The sequence below is a fragment of the Vitis vinifera genome, chromosome 1, assembly GCF_030704535.1.
Source record: "Vitis vinifera cultivar Pinot Noir 40024 chromosome 1, ASM3070453v1".
NCBI classification, from domain to species: domain Eukaryota; kingdom Viridiplantae; phylum Streptophyta; class Magnoliopsida; order Vitales; family Vitaceae; genus Vitis; species Vitis vinifera.
This window is the reverse complement of record NC_081805.1, coordinates 11,807,034-11,826,970: the sequence shown is the minus strand read 5'-3', so window position 1 is coordinate 11,826,970 and position 19,937 is coordinate 11,807,034. Positions and strand designations below refer to the sequence as shown.

The window sequence follows — 19,937 nt, the reverse complement described above, 5'->3', positions numbered from 1 at the left end:
TACTTTTACTAGTCTTATATAAAAGTTATTACTATTTTTTATTTTAAAAAATAAATAATATAGATAAATGGACGCTAAATAATTTATTTGCAAATTGTTTATGCAAATTGAGCATATAATTTGGCCGTATTGTGTTAAACTTGCCAAAATTTTCGCTTGTCGAAAAGGTATTTATTGAATCTACACCCCACCCCCTTGGTAACCGAACGGTAAAAATTTTAGAAAAACCTAAACAAAGTTGGGCCGATTTATAGAGATAGTGACCATGGGCGAAGAGGGCCTGGCCCACCCATCTGGCCCGCTTTACTACACCGGGCTAGGGTTTAGACTGGAAACAAATATATTGCTTTCCACAGCCCTCTTCTCAATCTCCATCGCCTCCCCAACTTTGCTTAACGACGACACCACCGGCGGGGAAGAACCATGGTCCACGTCTCCTTCTACCGGAACTGTAAGTCACCGGCTTAATTTAAGTACAGTGATCCCATTTTAGAAAAATTCTCGAAACATGTTTTCGATGTTCCTTCACATCATTACATTTGATCTGATCTGTATTTGAGCTTTCCGGATAGTATGTGATTCCTTTCATTTGACATTATTCTAGTCTCATGTATTCAGGAACCTGACTATTGTCACTCACAGTTGATTTAACAGTAATTAAGGAGAAAGAGTGAGAGGAATGAATACAATTTTAAATCTCATGTTTTTGTTGATTTTTTTTTTTGTCCAAATAATGAATGTAACCCAAACTTAAGTCCTTTACGAAAAAGTTTTGTTGTTGTACGAAATCGTTCGGTTTATACTTGGGTTGGTTGCTGAGAAAACGGAGGAAAAACAAAAGAAAAGAAATACGATTTTTGAATCTCGTGTTTTATATTGTTTTGGTATGAATGTAATGGAAATGTTGCCTAAACTTAAATCCAATGGAAAGAAAAGCAATAATTTGTTTATCTTAGGTCTGTTATGTCCATCCTGTATTCCAACTTTGTTTGCATGCAGGGAAACTGAGGAAAAAGAAAAGGAAATAAGTAAGAGCTCAAATCAATATTCTATGTTATTGTGCTATCCAAAATGCAAAAATGTCACCTAAACTAAAACTATAGATGAATTAGGTTTTGGATAATGACAAATCTAAGATACATATGTTATTTCCTTTTGGCTATTTTTGGTTCTTGGAAAATTTGAGGGAAAATGATAGACAAAGAAATTAGGGAGGAAAAAGTCAAGGAAAAGAAAAAATAGATTTGAAGTTGATAAATTATTTTGATATCTATTTTCAAACTCATTTATTCATTTTTCATTTTTTACATAAAGTTAAATAATTTCAAAATAGATAAATTTTATGCTAATTTTAATTATAAATGTTTTTTCTTTTTTTTTTTCTTTTGTATTTTTCATGGCATCCAAACATGAAAAAATCATTTTTCTTTGCATTTTTTCTTTTCCTGGTACTTTTCTAGAATCAAGCATAGCCTTTATGTTTTAATTCTCCTCCAGTTGGTCAGCAACGAAACAGCTTATTACAGTTTGATCATATGGGTAGTCTGTGACAATCTTTCCAGCTTATTCAGTTTTTGTAATTAAAAGCTTATATTTGATTGAAATTTAGATGGAAAGACATTTAAGAAGCCTCGACGGCCATATGAGAAGGAACGTTTGGATGCTGAGCTGAAGCTTGTTGGAGAATATGGGCTCCGATGCAAGAGGGAACTGTGGAGGGTCCAGTATGTTCTTAGCCGCATTCGCAACAATGCAAGAATGCTTCTCACCCTTGATGAGAAGAATCCACGGCGGATTTTCGAGGGTGAAGCCCTTTTGAGGAGGATGAACAAGTATGGGCTGTTGGATGAGAGCCAGAACAAGCTTGATTATGTGTTGGCCCTTACTGTGGAGAACTTTCTTGAACGTCGCCTCCAAACTCTAGTATTCAAGTCAGGCATGGCAAAGTCAATCCACCATGCCAGAGTGCTCATCAGGCAGAGGCATATCAGGTATAAATACTGTGCTATCAGACTCAGAAAATAAAATGATATGATAATTCATTGCTTTCTGGTTCTGGCCCATTTGAAGATTGATATATTGATCTTTCAATTTATTTTCTCAGCTGCAACTACATTTTTTTTAATCTCCTCAATTTTGTATAGTACAGAATGGTAATGTTATTTAATTCCTAGATATTTTCCTTGTAATATGCTTTGTCTGATTAACAATTTACTGCTGAAATGGCAGCCAGGAAGAAGTTTAGATTATCTGGATTGATTTTTTGGTTTTTGTTTCTGTTTTGTTTTTGTCTTCTTTTTTCAAGTCTTTAAATGAGCTTTACTCAACTCTATTCTTCAATGAACTAGCGCTACTGTTGTACAAGTGTGATATTATAAAAGGGTGAAATGTTGGTTGTTTTGGTGGGGGGTTTGTTTCTGTGGGAGAAAGTAAGCAAGTATATATGGGTATAGAATCAAGAAGGAAGAGGAAATTGAGGAAGTTGGTTATTTTTATCTATTTATGTGGAAGGGTTTAAAGAAGTAAGAGACGTTTTTAGCCCAAGAACCAGATCACAATCTGAGAGCTGTTTCTTTTTGAACCAATGGACATTGGATGTGGACGGATATAGCGTTATGAAATCTTATTCTGAACTATTTGTATGGAATGGTAAAATGATCATACAACTGATTAGTTGATTCTGTTGTTTTTCAGATGTTTTGTGACACAGAATTTGAATAACCAAGTGTGGCTTTTTTAGATGGCTGATCCTTGAACAGCCTAGTGTGACCAAAATGTTTGGAACTATTAATAATTATCTTTTAGGTTAGAAAAGACAATACAAAAAAAAAAAAAAAAAAAAGAAAAGGGTTGCAACTTCAAGCTTGTAATGATAAGCTTGCACTAGAATTAATTGCCATTCTTGGCCACTGTTTATTTGTAATTCTCTATTAAAATCTTTTTGCATTTATTTAACTGCCTTTATTGTGTAGAGTATGGCTTTGAGATTGATGATATACGTGATGACAAATGGGTCTCCTTTTGGGTTTTCTCATGGCACACAAGGTCTTCCTTATCTTCCATTTAATGAAGAGGAACTTTGAATAGATTCATTTCCTAGGCTGTTTCTGGAGGAACAATGGAAGCTTTTGTTAATTGTTACCAAAAAAGGACAAGCTCGAGGGGCTCTATTTCCCAGTTTCAAAGTATAATGCCTGTTAGAATTGGTAGTTACACTTAAATAGAATGTTTATACACACATTAAGTCAAGCTTTTTGTGTGGGTCCAGAAAAATTGAATTTTCTGTTCTGTTTTCATGAGAATAACACTAGCTCAAGGAATTATATTTCTGGTGAATCCATTCAACCTAACAATTGGAATCCTGTTTTTTCCTGCAATTTGCAGTTTGCAGTTTTAACCATTAAGTTCAGTCCTTAAGGTGGAGTGGGCTTCCACTGAATTGGATTCAGAAAGTAATTGGATTATATTTTTTGATGGATCTCTATTTGAAAGTAGAATTGCACTTTATAACCAGCGTTCGTTTGCTAACAGTCTTAATTCCACCTTTTTAGTCCTCATTCCTAAGAAAGGAGGGGCTGAAGACTTGGGTGATTTCCGGCCAATCAGCTTGTTAGGAAGTTTGTACAAGCTAGTGGCTAAGGTGCTGGCAAATAGGCTAAAGAAAGTGCTTGATAAGGTGGTGTCAGGGGACCAAAACGCCTTTGTGAGAGGTAAACAGATCTTGGACGCGTCTCTTGTTGCCAATGAGGTGATTGATTTCTAGAACAAGAGAAAGGAGAAAGGGCTGATTTGTAAATTGGACATTGAGAAAGCCTATGACAGCATTAATTGGAGATTTCTCATGAAAGTTATGGTCAAAATGGGTTTTGGGTCGCGGTGGTTGGAGTGGATTTGGTGGTGCATCTCTACCGCCAAATTTTCAGTCATGATCAATGGGGTGCCAGCTGGTTTTTTCTCGAACTCTAAGGGGCTAAGACAAGGAGATCCTATCTCCCCGTATCTCTTTGTGCTGGGGATGGAAGTTCTTAGTATTCTAATTAGAAGGGCGGTTGATGGGGGTTTCTTATCAGGCTGCAACATTAAGGGGAGAGGGGAAGAGGAGATGATAGTGTCTCACCTGCTCTTTGCGGATGACACAATTATCTTTTGTGAAGCTAATAAAGAGCAAGTGTCCGCTCTAAGCTGGGTGTTGGCTTGGTTTGAGGCAGCTTCCGGCCTTAGAATCAATCTTGATAAAAGTGTCCTAATTCCGGTGGGTGAGGTGGAGGATATTGAGGAGCTGGCTGTGGAACTTGGCTGTAAAATAGGAATGCTGCCCACTGTGTACTTAGGGCTGCCCCTTGGAGCTCATCACAAAGCGGTTTCCATTTGGGATGGGGTGGAAGAGAGAATGAGGAAGAGATTAGCCCAATGGAAAAGACAGTATATTTCAAAGGGAGGGCGTATCACCTTAATCAAGTGTACGATGGCCAGCCTTCCCATATACACTATGTCCCTTTTTCGAATGCCGAAGAGTGTTGTAAAAAGACTCGAAAAAATACAAAGAGACTTTCTTTGGGGAGGGGGCAGCTTGGAGAGGAAGGTCCACTTAATTAATTGGGAGGTGGTGTGTACTAGCAAGGAAAAGGGTGGCCTTGGCATGAGGAGGATTGACTCCTTGAACAAAGCACTGTTGGGTAAATGGGTTTGGAGATTTGCTGTGGAAAAGGATAATCTTTGGAGGTTAATGATCGGGGTGAAGTATGGTCAGGAAGAGTTTGGGTGGAAAACTAAAGAAGGTCGGGGAACCTACGGAGTAGGGGTATGGAAGGAGATCATGAAGGAAGCTAAATGGTGTTGGGAGAATATTAAGTTCAAGGTAGGGAAAGGGACTAGAATAAAATTCTGGTCGGATCAGTGGTGTGGGAATGAGAGGTTGTCCCATGCTTTTCCACAGCTTTATGAGATGGCGGTCAACAAGAATGCAACGGTAAATGAGATGTGGGACCATAGCAATGGTCCAGGTGGCTGGAATCTTAGATTTCATAGAGACTTCAATGACTGGGAGATGGACATGATTAGAGGATTGCTTATTAGGCTCAAGGACGTCAAGCTCTCTTCAGAAGAGGACGGGGTGCTTTGGAAAGTGGGGGGCCATGGGAAGTATGGGGTGAAGGAGGCCTATAACGGGCTGGTTGTTATCAATGCTTGCGACTTTCCGCATAGAGGCGTTTGGGTGAACAAGGTCCCTACCAAAGTGGCTTTTTTTGCTTGGGAAGCCGCGTGGGGGAAAATTCTCACCTTGGATAGGCTGCAAAAAAGGGGCTGGCAGTTCCCTAATCGTTGTTTTTTGTGTGGTTGTGAGGAGAAGAGGGTAAACCACATTCTTCTTCACTGTACAGTGGTAAGGGCCTTATGGGATATCGTTTTTGCCCTTGTGGGGGTTCATTGGGTGTTCCCAGAGACGGTGAAGGAGGCTTTATTCAGTTAGAGGGGCCCCTTTGTGGGGAAAAAGAGGAAAAAAATCTGGAATTCTATCCCGATGTGTATTTTTTGGACGGTATGGAAGGAAAGAAATAGGTTAGCATTCAAGGGAGGGGTGTTAAATATACAGAAACTCAAAAATTCTTTTGTTTGTACCTTGTGGAGTTGGGCTAGGGTGTATATTGGAGAGGAGTCCTCTTCACTCGTAGGTTTTTTTGAGTGGCTAGCAACCACTTAAGGGAGGGTAAGGGTCTTTGTTTTTGTGCTCTCGTTTTGAGGCAGATTTGTATACGTCCTGTATACTTGGTGGCCTTTGCCCTTTAATATATTTGCGATATTTATCAAAAAAAAAAAATATATATGGTTTGTGGTGTAGCACTGGTAATTTAGCTTAGAACTGCACTTCAAATGAGTTTGTGTGATGGCAGTAGTTATGAATGCAGTGTCAGTGCAATAGTCAATAGTGGTGGTCATGGGGATGCAATGTGATCTTTTGGCTATGTGTGGTTGCAATTTGATACATATTTGTCTTTGGTTTTGTTTCTCTTTCTTATTTTTGTTTATTTCTTTGGAGGCCTGGCCTGCAATGTTGGAATTGAAGACCCATTATTGTCATTCTTGCTTCCAATAAACTAAATCTTCTAATTTAGAGATGTGGTTGCTTTTGCAATAGATTTTCAAGATTATGTTTTCTCTGCTTTTTCTTTCCATTTTTTTCTTTTTTCTTTTTTCTTTTTTCTTTTTTTCTTTTTTTTTTCTTTTTTTCTTTTTCTCTTTTTTGTCTTTATTTCCTTCTCCCTTTTTTTATTTTTGGATAAATTTTGGGGTCATAACAGGATTCAAGATCCAATTTCAGGTCAATTTCATACCCTAACCACCAGAACCTTTGAAAATTTTGCTTAGATGGAAGTTGCATCCCCCCTATCACAAAGCACAAAGTTACAAGTTACAAACTCTTATACAATTTTGCAATTGCATCAAATGTCTTACATTCAGTTACAAGTGTGACTACTACACCATACTGTTCTATTTTTCATGGACCATGAAACATTTTATTCCCAGTAAGATAACCCGGGACCTTAGCTAATAAATTAGCTTCATTCTTTAGCATTGTTTTCTTTCTGTTTTATGAACTCCTACTGAGGCCGTTTGGCATATTCTCTCGGTTTGTCCATTAAAATTTTTGTGGTAGCATAGCGGGAATCCCAGACTAACTAGGTTGGCCTGTATTTTGGCCATGCTGTCTGGTGAAGATTATGGATGGTTTTGCTTTTAGTCACAGGAAAACCTGTTCCAGTAAATGTTGCCTAGAAAGGTGGCTGATTGGTTACATGGCCCTATTTTTAATAAAAATGTATGTGGTTGTGAAGAAGATATGAACTAAGTTTATTTACACTACTAGTTAAACCATGTATCCACTATTATTAACTAGCACTCTTTATGGCTTAGAATGATTTGGATTGTTTTCTAGGTTTATTAATGTAAAATTTCCTTAACCACAGCTGTGCATATTCTGGTCTAGATCTAACCAACATGAATTAATGAATATGTTGCAATATGGAGTGAACTGCATATATTGAATGGAAAAATTAGCCTCCATTTAATTCAGGATTCTTTGTTTTCATCAATGTTTATTAGCTAGTTAGAGTCTTCTCCTTCATTGTTTTCTGTGGGGTATTGGCTGATTCCTGAGAGCCAAAAAATGTGGGCTCTAATGTTCATTGTTTACTCTAGTGTTCCACTTGGTCCTTTAACTCACTTGTGTTTTCTGAATGCATATTTCATGTATTTTTGCTATCAGGGTGGGCAGGCAGGTGGTCAATATTCCCTCATTCATGGTGAGGGTGGAGTCACAGAAGCACATTGATTTCGCTAACACAAGTCCCCTTGGTGGTGGTCGCCCTGGGAGAGTGAAGAGAAAGAACTTGAAGGCAGCTGCCAAGAAGGCTGCTGGTGGAGATGGAGATGAAGAAGATGAAGATTGAACCCTTGCACCCAAAAGTAGTCAATAGCTATGAGATTAGAAAACATGGACCAGAGGTTTTAATATCAGCGCATATTTGATGGATATGTTAAATTTTAATAGGGAGTTTTGTTTGCTTTTTATATCACATCATTCCAAATGTCATGAAGTAATAGTTTGTTAATTATTTTTTGGGGGGTGGGGGTATTGTGACCTATTGTGAAAGACAGAAGGTACGTGGATTCTATAAATGATAAGGCATATTCTTCCTTCTCTATTTTTGTTTTTTGCCACTGATTGAGGTGTCGTGTACTGTCTGGGTGTGGTCGTTAATATGAAAGAGATGATGAAAATTTTCTGGCATTTCTGCTATATATGTTAGGCTTGGAGTACCAAACTGGTGTTTAGGTTATACATGTTCTACTGGAGCCACAAGGCTGCTGCTTCATGGCCTTCTTCCGACTGATTTTAATCATATAGGGCCGGTTTCTCCCTCTCTCGCTCCTGCTATTTAGGCAATAGGCGGCTGTGTGATTTTCCGACGGTGGGAATGTGTAGTACCACAATTCAAGGGAACTTGGGCTGCACTCCCCACTAATACTCTAGCAGGTTGAGATCTTCAGATGGTGCTTGGTAGGTCCATGGAGGCATACAGAATTTGTGGACTTCATAGGGTGGCCTCTGGAATTTGTAATTTGAGCTTTTGAAAATAACCACAATCTATATATATGTTTCATGATCAATTTTTTGGTTGAAACCAAAAAAGCAAGACCCAGCAAAAGGTCGGTTTGGGTCCTGCCCAAAGTACATACCTAAGAGCCCTGAGCCCTGAGCCCTGGTTAGGGTGAATGGGATGTTTAGTTGTTGAGAAAAAATGCGCTGGCAAGTTAAGAGCAGATGAGTAGAGGTACTGTAGTGCTGCTACTGTTCTTTGTATCAAATACAAAAAAGGATCTTCTTATTTATTTATTTATTTTTATTTTACTAATAACTGGTTTCGACAAGAGAGGTGATGTGATTTGCCTCCCACTTCGTTCATCCACTTGATCAAGGGAAAAAAAAAATGTAAATAAAAGAGAACGTGAGAAGCATGAACATGAGGAGACTGGGTGAAGAGTGTGAAAATCGAGATGATGATTAAATGAATGGAGATGTTTCGTTTTCTAACAACGTGTTTCACATGATGATTGCTTTCCACTCTGGTTACCCACTTGATAATATTAAGAGTCTCAAGCCTACATTTAGGTTTAGGGTAAGATACACTCTTTGAAGAGAAGAACGTTTACTTTATCTTTCCTTCCCCCACCCTTCTACCCTTCTTTTCAATTTCAGTAGTCCCACCCGAAAGTCCCGACTCTCCTTTCATCATTTTCTTCCCATTCATCCCATCTTCTTCACTTCCAAGTTTTTTGCTTTCGAGAAAAGAAAAAACATCTAAAGTCGGGAATAAGATTAAAAAAAAATGAAAAAGAGGGATCATATGGAACAAGATGGGGCAACCATCAAAAGTGGTATCTATTCCAAACATATGCTTCCCTCCCGTATATATGTCATGCTTCTTTACTTTGTACTGGCTACAAAATGGGAGACGCGCGCTAGATGGGGAAGGCAAAGAAGGCTAAGAAGCTCGTGCTTTTGGTGGATGGGAGATGGTTGAAGACCAATAAAAGGGCAAAATGGTGACTTCACATGTATTTTATTTTATAAACATTTGTAAAATAAAAATTGGATTTGAAGAATGAGAGAGAATACACGGAACTCTAACCTTGACATTTGAAATAGAAGCATCAGATTATTCTTTATAATTCATTTTTACAGCATATTATATTACTTATTTTAAATATACTTTTATAGGATTATGATTCAATTGATATTGAAAAGCACAATCAATCAAGTTAGGTCGCATGTGCAGTTCTCGTTACTTTATACTAAATTCGATTTATTATTTTATATATAATTTTTTGTATGTCTCCATCTCATTATACGATGTATCTCGTATTATTTTATATATTTTAATTTCATTATTTATATCTCTATAAATTTTAAAATAACTTTAATCAATGTTTTGAAAATCAGATTGAATCGATTGATTTAATCAATCCAACCACCATTTGATCGTCTTTTTAGTTCAATCCAATATTTTGAATCATTGAATGTTTTAAAATCGTTCAACTTTTGAACTAACCTCTAATCGCCTAACTGACAGTTGGATCGATGAATCGAACAATTTTTGAAGAACTAACTAGTTACCAATTGATATACTTCTCTAGCAATGATATATTGATATATTTTGCAGTGAAATGACGTCGTTTCATGTTCATATTCCAAGCCCTTACCCCCCTTGTCTTGCTCCACCCTAGTCAGGAGCCTGACCTCCAACAACAGCAGCTCTAGCCCCTCCAGCAGCACGTCAACGCCGATAGCCAATGCCAACAATGCTACCTGTAAGTCCCCTCTCCCTTCATTTGAATCATTTTAAATTTCTTATTTTTTAAATTTGTGATTTTAAATTTTTTATTTGATTCATTTGAAAATAATTTTCTAATTTTATTATTTTAAAATAAATTTCTGATTTTACAATAAGTTTTATTTATTTATTTAAACACAATTAATAAATTTTTTATTTTAAAACAAATTTCTGATTTTATGGAGGAGATGTTGTCAAAATTTGGATAAAATTTATCATTTTTATTTTCTTATAATAATTATAAATTTTAATCATATACGGTTTGATTGTGGTTCAACCATTAGCCTAATCCGTGAATTGTGAATTAATAACTTTTCTAATGACTTATTTGATTTTGAAAACATCAATTTTAATTACATGTTTGATAAGTATTTTAAAATTTTCTATTTTTCTACTATATTTTTTCTATGTGAATTTACTTATTCTCTTAATTCATACTTATCAATGATTTCATTTGAATAATAGAAATAATATTTCAATTACAAATCTATACATGGGAAGGTACACTACATGAAAACAATTGTCAACTTAAAACATTTTCCGACATTTCATAACCACCCAACATAATTAGAAATCCTAATTACTATTTAATTATCATTTTAAAACTAATTGTTATAAATCTTTATATTTTGGGATTTTGGAAATATATTACCTTTTTTTTTCAAATTTTTATTTTTCAAATCAAAATAAGAAGAAATATAATTATTAATTGTATGACGGTTCTAACATGTAAAAAGCATAAATAAAAACAAATAATTTAAAACTTAATAACATTCAAATAACAATAAAACTAAATCAATAGTTTAAATATTTAATGACATTAAGCTCTATTAAAATTTAAGTAAATTCATGTCTATTTAGATTTCAAAAAATAAATAAATAAATACCACCTAAAATTAATAATAGCTAAATATAAAATAAATTAAAATCATAGATAGTATTATTAGTCTTTGTGAAGGCAAAATTAATCCAACTTAGTTTTAAATAAAATAAAAAATAAAAATAAAAATAGGTGAATTGAGTGTTGGTCAATTTATATTTGATGCCAAAACATTAATATCAAAAATAAAAATTGAATGCAATTCCTATAACTAGAAAGACAATGAAATAAAGTAGAGGGAAAGAAAAATTTAAACACAAGATTTATTGTGATTTGACAACCACCTAAGACCACTTCCTCTTACTCATTCCCAAGTTTGGAGGTTGTTCCCTTATTTAATAGCTTCCAAAGCTCTTCAAGTCTTGCATACACTTGGATTTGATATTTCAATGGATCTTTACAATCTTGGAAGTCTTCTCCCAAACGCATTAAACAATTCCCTCTCAAAGGAGCACAAAGTTTTGTAATAAATATAATACCTATCTTAGGATTGAATATTATAATAAGAGGTAACTAGACTTAAGATGCACTAAGAAGAATTTACAAGTTTTTTAGTATGATACACTCAAGAAGGATTAAAGCTCTCTTTCTAATGATGTGTATTAGATCAAGGGTTCTCCTAACAAAGTTTTGATGATAACAAAACAAGCTTAAATTTATTGATGATTCAATCAAGTTAATCGTTTCAAGTTTTCATGAAATTTAAAGGAATTCAAGCAAATCAAATAGAAGATTCTTTTTAATGGAGACTTGAGCTTATTAAAGACCTAAGAAGACTTAGTAACCGATGTAAGATTGTATTTGTTGGTGCACTTTAAGTCATTAAAGGTTTTCATGCACTTAAAGGTTTTCAAAATCATTATATCTTATTTTTAAATTGTTATGTTTTTATGAAGTAGAATTATGTTTTTTATTAAACCCTAGCCTTGGTACTTTCAAAGCTTGATTTAAAGGGTTTATATGATGTTAAGGAAGCTTTTGCATTTTTTACCTTGATCTAGCCAATTTTCAACATTTATTGTGCAACTGATTAAGGCAAGAAGGAATCAATTGAGGCAATTGAGCTAAACCAATCAAGGTGCACAAGTAGGTTGTTTTAAACAGTTAAGGCAAGAGCTTCAATCGGTCGAGGATTAGTTAAACCGGTTGAGGTCCAAAACCCCAACAATTACCCATCAAAACATTTAATGTCCAACAATTAGTGAACCGATAAAATCAATTGCTCAACCACTCAAGCCTAAGTGATGAGTTCTACAATTTCAAAGCTACCTATATTTTGAGGTGTTTAAGAGCTTTTATGAGCAAAGAGACCTTGAGTTTTCAATTGCTTACCTACCTTATTCTCTCATGCAAATCTCTTTAAGTGTATCCATTTCTCAACTTGCAAACATTAAGTGTGTCTTCAAGTTAATCCTAGTTTTCCATTGTATTGTGAGTTCATCTCACTTCACTAAGATTAAGGTTGTTCATCTTATCATATTTCTTCTTGTGAGAAGTGTATTTCAAGTGAGATAGATTACTTGAGGTATTTGTGAAGATCTATTGGAACCTTAAAATCCAAGTGTACTTATTGAAGGCTTAAGGTTGAAGCCTTGAAGATTAGCACCCTCACTCGGAGAAGAAAATGAGGAGACTGGATATTGATAGATTGTCAACCCACTGTAAACTCTCCCTAAACTTTCTCTTGATAATTAATTGTTTTTTATTAAAAATTTAGAAAGTTACCTCGTTTCTTGGGTGTATAGTTAGATTTGAATTAACTTGTCTTCATATTTGGTATCTAAGTTAGATCTCTTTTTTAGACTTAATCATATAAGAGAAGATGACTAATTTATCAAACTCATCTTATATGAAGAGACTCTATAAATAAACCATCATTCCTTTTCAAAACTAATTATGTCCATTAAAAAAATAGGATGACATGGTTTTTAAAATATATTGACTTTGATTTATGGCATGTGATCTAAAATGATTCTCATACTTCTATGAAAATAGAAAATGGGGTATATATATTCCCAAATCTATCAAAGAATGAGATAAGTATGATAAAATAAAATAAAAATAAAAATAAAAACTCAATTAAATGCAAAGGTAATCTATTATCTTCATTCCTCCCTAGATAGAAATGAATATAATAGATATGTTAATATGACTTGGCCAAGAAAATTTGGAGACTTTTACAAAATGACTCATGACGGAACTAAGTTAAAGAATCTAAAATTAACATTTTGGTATATAGCTATGAATTATTTTCTATGAAAGATGATGAATCAATTGTTAAGATGTTTACTAGATTCACCAACATCACAAATTGACTCTAAGCACAGGGAAAACTTTATACATAAATGAAGAAAGTGATTAAGATTTAGAGCATAAAGGATGAGGGACAACTATGACATATAAATCATTCATAGAAAATTATTTTGTGTTGCAGAAGAAGGTCATCAACAAGTACAACTAGCTATCTTTGTGGAGGGTGAAATACAAAAGGAATTTCAATATTTTCTTTTTAGTTTTAGAGTTAAGGAACTACAATGGAATAATGGTGTATAAGTATTCACTTTTTTTAAATAAAAAAAAAAATTCCAAGACATTAGCTTTTTAATCGTGTTAGAAAAATAGAAAAATAAAAGGTGGAAATTATAAATGCATCCACTTAAACTCTCTTTACATTCATTCTATTTAAACATTCACCTAAAAACTTAAAAACTTTTAAATGCATCCACCCAACAATTTTAAAAAATTCAAAAACACTCTTCCCATTATTCTCTCCCTCAACCCTTCATTTTCTTCCTATATCTCTCAATTTATTTCTTCCCAACCACAAACCTTAGTTACAAATTATCTTGTTTGAAGTTTATTTGATATAGGAGACTATTATAACTATATTCATGGCCAATTTCCCTTCTTTTTTTTTTTTCTTTTTTCTGTTGTTTGAATCCATATAACATAAAACATGAAACTCTTTTAAGGCTTATTTATATATATTTTTTGATAAAAAAAAAATTACTTGTCAAAATAGTTGAAAAACAATTAGATGTAGTATAATTTAGAAGTGAGAAATCATGAAAAGTTGTAATGTAAATGAAAGATTAAAAAAAAAAAAAATTTGAACTGTGATGTCTAGTTCTTAAAAGCTGAATATAACTAAGATATTTAATCCTATGAAATCAAATATAACTTAGATATAATAAGTCCTTCAATTCTAGACATCTCAATTATATTTGGTCTTTTGAGTGTTAGACATCTTAGGTATATCTGGTCTTCTAAGACTGGACACCACTGGTTCCAATTTTTTTTTTTTTTTTTTTTGTGTTACTCTTAATTATTTTATTCAAAGACATTTATGTCTTAAAAGGATGGATGTAAAGAGAGTTTATATACTCTTATTAGTTCTGATAAAAGTATAAATCCTCCCTCCATCTTTCACTCCACATTTATATTTTTTATCATAAAAATAGATTTTGTAAAATATTTGATGCTTTCCATCTCATCATCTCTTTTTATTTGTTTCTTTTAAGAATAATAATTTTAAGGCAAATATAACTATTTTTTTCTCTTTCTTTCCATCTCTTTTTAAAATAAAAAATCATGAAATGAATAAAGTAAAAATTTTCCTCACGTTCCATTCCTAGAACCCAAAGAAAAAAAAAATTGCGACCTGGAACAACCAGGATGTGCTGTGTAGCCATGGTAATTTTCGCCTTCCATTTCTATTTCCCTTTGCATGAAAAAAATGAGAAAATACAGAGTGGGTCACAACAAATATGTCTAATACCATCAAAGAATATAATAAATAAAAAAAAAAAATGTTTTAATAGTTAAAGGTGTTGAAGAGAGAAAGAGAAAGTGACAGAAAAGGAGAGCCTAGAGTCAACAAATTAGGAGGGTCTAGGTCTAGCATAATTAGATGCCTATGGAATTATTATTCTCCAACAAGTTTGAATGGGTAATGTCTGCAACTACGAAAGTGAAGTGATGGCAGGCTCAATGATTAGGTTCCAATGGCAAGAGATCATTTTTATGGCAAATATTTACCAGAAGACAAGAGAAAAAACAAAAAACTGTACAATAATCTCAGGATTCCATGAATGAAGACAAGGGTTTGGTACTCATATTCAGGATTTTACGTCTAATTTGACCGGGGGTACAAGATGATGTTGTTGAAACTTAAAGGCTGGAGCTGTGCAAGGCCAGGCTGGGGGCTGAGTTGAGTCTGAGTCTGAGTCTCTTCCTGCCTCCTGGAACTCTCAAGATTTGTAGAAAAGAAATAGAAGTAAAGAAATCTTTCAATAATGTATAATAACACTGCCGTACACGTACTTGTGTTGGGTTGGGTTGTTGCTTCTTGTTTCTATGCATGTGAGTGGTGGAATCTGAAGTAGACCCTTAACCAAATCTTCACCCAACCATCTCTATCATCCAAAAAGCTTTTGCCATTGCCCACTTGCCTTTGGGCTGTAGCAGGTCAATTCTATACCAGTTTTTTTTCTTTTCTTATATAGATTTTGATCTTTGAGGGGTCCTGTGGGCCTGCACCCACACCGCATTCAGATATGATCTACGACAAGCTTCACATTGGGTGTTAGAGATGCCTTGGTGATGATGCCCGCAAAAGGAAGAATGCTGCTTCATCATTATGGAAACTAGCATTATCCTTTCTTTGAATAACAAGTACACACAACTTGAGTGTGGGCCTGTGGGCCATCGGCTGCTGCCTTGTTGTTGTAGATGGCTTTCATGATTCTTTGTCTCTTCCACAAAAACACTTTCCTTAACATCAAATCTGACTCACCCTTACCCAATGGCTTCTAAAGAGCACAACTCAATCGTCCACCCTTTTTCCTATTGAAAAAAGGAAAAACATTTATTCTCTTGTGGGAATGTGTATAAGGTGCCGATAAACTTTTAAGGACCTCATTTTGACCCATTCACCAAGCCCAATTTCGTATTCTACTTACCATATGCCCATAAAAGGGCACACTTTCCATATCCAAACCAGTGTTAGAACAAATACCCATTTCATTGAATTTAAAAGTAAAAAATAATTTCCCTGTTGTTTCCAAAGAAAACATTTACTTCCATTTGGATTTTTCAAAAAAACCCATGTATAAGGTGACGTGCCTTGGGTATTTGATAACTTGGGTCATTGAAACAATAATTAGAGAGGCACGATGTGAAAAGTGGCACATTAAAAATGTTGGGAGTCATGGGCAGGAGGAGGTTGATACCATTATTCATTAAGCCAACAATTGCCTATACGGCACGGCCCTTTTGTTTTCAACTCATTCCCCTTCCTGACCCACCCCAGTCGATTCCATCATTTCCTTTCAAGCATGGACGGCCGATATTATTAACTATATGTGTGGGTGTGTCATCTGTTAAGGTGAGATTAGTTTTCATATTGCATTCTTTCTATTCATGGAATCCCACTCGATTGTTTGTGATGTAAGCATTGTATTAAAAAAAGATTACCAAAATGTTCCATTGCCATGTGTTTGACCATATGAATTATATTGGCCTTTTGCAATGAATGGGTCCAAGTGTGGGTCGTTTTCTCCTCATAAAATCATTGCAGAAAGTAGTATACTTACTGGGTCCTATCTTCTTTATAAATGCCACATAAATTAAAGTCTGACAAATATCTTTGCAAAACTACCACCATAACTAGGAATAATTGACAACAGAAGCCACCCTTATGCTTACCATGTATCAATTTTCATGCATGAATCAAGTGCTTTGGGTTGTTGATGTGGTTTAGATGCTCCTTGCTCACTCCATCAAAAATAAAAAAGAAAAACAGAAAAATTGGAAACACGGACTTGAAGGAAGATGAAAAAAGGTGAAAGAAAAGAAAGGGAAAATGATTGAGAAGCAGAGAGGCAATTGAGTCACATATGAGTATAGCTGTATAGGAGATGGATGTGATATGATGGTGGATCTTGATATGGGGATACCAAAATGATTCATTGGGACCCTCAACTATAAAGGGCAATTTTTTTCTTTTGTTTTTTCAAAAAAAAAAGGGGGGCATCATCCATAATTGTGCCTGGATAGTGGGATGGTTATTCCATCACATACATCATCGTCATGTGCATGTCCCATAGGAGTACATGGATGAACATATCGATTGGTAAGTGAGAAGTCATGGGACATGGATGGATGGTAGATGCAAGTGGGGAAGGGGGGCACATGGCAGACAGCGCATAGGTGCGTGAGAAGTCGATGATGGATGGAGATAGGGAGGAGGAGGGGGGACCACGTGAGGGGAGCTTCAGCACTCCATTTAACACCGCTTCCCCGTACGTTTTCTGCTTTCCTTTTTATTATTGGTATTGCGGTCCCACCAGGTCCCTCGACTGTCTCGTCCCACTGGATCATTGGCCTTGTTCACACCCCCCGGCGCATTTTAGAACTTCAACACCACACCACACCAATGGCGTGATCCATGGTGCATTGAATTGTGCACCTCTGGACTCTGCCCAACCAACCACCCATCTTTTGCCTTCCTCTCATTTTTTTTTCATATATTTATTTATTTAAGAAAAAATTAAAATTTTCAAGCCTTCATAATTTAATACGTAAAATTATTAATTCAAGATTTACCCATAATTATAGAAATTATTTTCTGTTATTATTATTTAGGAAAATATAAATATGAACCTACTGTAGATGTGGTAGAACCGTAGAAGATCAGGAGGGAGACTGTGTTACAAAGTCAGAGAGATGGAACGAAGTAAAGGATAAAAATAGAAGCAGATGTGGACGGCATAACGGGTGAAATGTAAGATAGTCCCCAGGCGTAGTGCGCATGTCATGGCGCACGTTAGAATGACCATATCTAACCTTCAAAAACGGGCCTTGTCTCGTGATCTCGGGTCTCCAGTCTCCACTAAAAAAAGCCTTCCCTCATTTATATCAATATAATAATTTCTTCCAATCCTTCATAAAAATTTAATTTTATATATATATATATTTTTTCTCTGCAATACGGCATTTTGGTAATTTTACATTTTTGTTTGAGGCAATTATGGCAACAGGCTAAGGTCAGGTGTGGACATGTCCATGTGGAACCGCAAAAATGAAAAAACTGAACCAAAGGAAATGAAAATGAAAATTCAAAAGGAAAAGGCGGAAAAAAATATGAGAATATGAATCCTTTTTCTTCTACATTTTGTTCTTTTAATATTCTAAAAAGAAAAGGGGACAAGATTGATATATTACAAAAGAAGAGGGGTCCAAAATGAAAACCCAAAAACGCCTCCATTTTGCCCTTTTCCCTCCCCCCTCTCACTCTTGTCTTTTTCCTTTCTCAACCCCCCTAATGTTTTCTAGTTTTTCATTTTAACCCCTACATAAAAAGCTCCGACTGCAACAACGTATAGAAGTTGGCAGCCTCGTCTTCGAGCTCCCATAACACATTACCCAAACAGAACAAATCTCCATCATGGAAACCGTATTCTCCATCATCTACTCTCACTTCTCTGTTTGGAATCCCAAGTTCGTCGTCCGAGGCTTCCAGCAGGTGTCTAATGAACCCCTCTTTATCCTCCTCTTCGCCTTCCTTCAAAAGTACAAGCGTAGAAGAGGACGACGAAGAAGAAGTGCACTCTAAGGTAGCAGAAGCGGTGATGGAATTTTCTGCGTCACCCTCCGAGGCTGGGCACTGAACTGGGTCGAAGCTAGAATCGGAAGACAGTTCCTGCTGGAGGGTTGTGATGAGGGAGGAAAGATCTTGGGTGGGTTCTTCTTCATCTGCGTCAAGAATAGAGAGTATGTGGTTATACGACTTGTGACGCTTGGAATCTTCTTCTTCCACATGGGTTTCTTCCCTTTGGCGTTTCAATGGTGTTTCCGCCATTAGAGAAAGACGAGGAGAAACGTAAACTTTGGAGAGAGAGAGAGAGAGAGAGCAGAGAAAGTGAAGAGAAGCGATGAGGAGAGAGAAGGGGGTTGTGAAGGGGTTATATAGAGGAAGGAGCAAAGGGCAATTGCGGTCAAAATGAGTGAGAATATTTAATTTAATGTTTCGGTAGAAGATGCCAAGTCTCACCGCAAAAGTTTTTATTTTTTTCCTCCTTAAAGAAAAAAGAGGTTGGAGGGGCAAAACGTTGTCGTTTAGACAGCATGTTGGCCCCCACCCCCCATGATTCCACCGTCAGATCAACTTTCCGTAAAAGAATTGACATTTTATATATTAACATCGATGGTGGAGAATCAAGGAGAAAAGTTCACCTGAGGACGAGGACATCAAAGCTATCTTAAAGACAACGACAACCCTCCCGTAAAAAAATGTGTGATATATTAAAAGGTGTAGGTGCGGATGGTACAAGTGGCAGATATCTTTTTAGAAAAATTCAAAAAAAAAAAACAAACAATTTTCTATTGATTGGTCCCAGAATTAAAAGTCAATTATTATTAAAAAAAAATATCATTTCAAAGCAGCAACCGAGCAACGTCTACGAATTTTAACTGCGCTATCCGCTCAGCCACTATTCAGGCGTAGCTGTGACTTGGAACGCACGGTGGAGATGAAGGGGAAAAATCCACGAATCTCGAGAATTGAAAGAAAGGCTAGAAAGCAATAAGGGGCTGTTTGGGAGTGAAGATATTGAGAGGATTGAATGGACATTTTTGCCTTTTGAGACCCGGCGATTCATTAATATCTGTGGGTGTTATTCAGAAACTTCCTCTTTTTTTTTTCTTTTTTTTTTTTCTTTTTTGTGGTTAGATTTTGGGAAGGTGTGGGTGTTCTTTTTGGGGTGTTGAATGCAACCTCTGTATCCTTTCTTTTTCTTCAGAGAAAAGATATTTATGGCTTATGACCTGTCACCAGGATTCACCACACCCACTCAAATCTACGGTTCCTCTCCTCACACGTCTCTTCATCTGCCTGCTTCCATCTTCAATCTGCTTTTGAATGTATGTGTGTTGCGAACTTGCGATTGGAAAATTCCCATATCTAGTACTTGAAAGATAAGGTGATGAAGGGGCAGCATTAATAATTCTCTTACAACTTTGAAATTTAGATGTTTCAAGTTGAATTCAACAAAATCTTCACGTTAGAAACTTCCAAGTCCAACATAGACAACAGTAGCAGTAGTAGACCAGTAGTGGTGCCGTCTGGTCCAACACCAACAAAAAGGCTTTAAGAGTTTCTGGAA

General features: G+C 35.7%; 2 protein-coding genes across 2 annotated transcripts; one reads left to right on the top strand and one right to left on the bottom strand.

Moving 5' to 3' along the window:
- The first annotated feature begins 278 nt into the window (after window positions 1-278).
- Window positions 279-7,703, top strand: LOC100267189 (small ribosomal subunit protein uS4y). Its single transcript, XM_002276248.4, has 3 exons — window positions 279-451; window positions 1,610-1,991; window positions 7,265-7,703. The coding sequence occupies exons 1-3, from the start codon at window positions 424-426 to the stop codon at window positions 7,446-7,448; spliced, it is 594 nt and encodes a 197-aa protein (XP_002276284.1). The 5' UTR covers window positions 279-423; the 3' UTR covers window positions 7,449-7,703.
- Window positions 7,704-17,915: 10,212 nt separating this feature from the next.
- Window positions 17,916-19,418, bottom strand: LOC100262017 (uncharacterized). Its single transcript, XM_002276300.4, has one exon. It carries the CDS (start codon window positions 18,632-18,634, stop codon window positions 18,125-18,127), a length of 510 nt encoding a protein of 169 aa, XP_002276336.1. The 5' UTR covers window positions 18,635-19,418; the 3' UTR covers window positions 17,916-18,124.
- Between the last annotated feature and the right edge of the window lie 519 nt (window positions 19,419-19,937).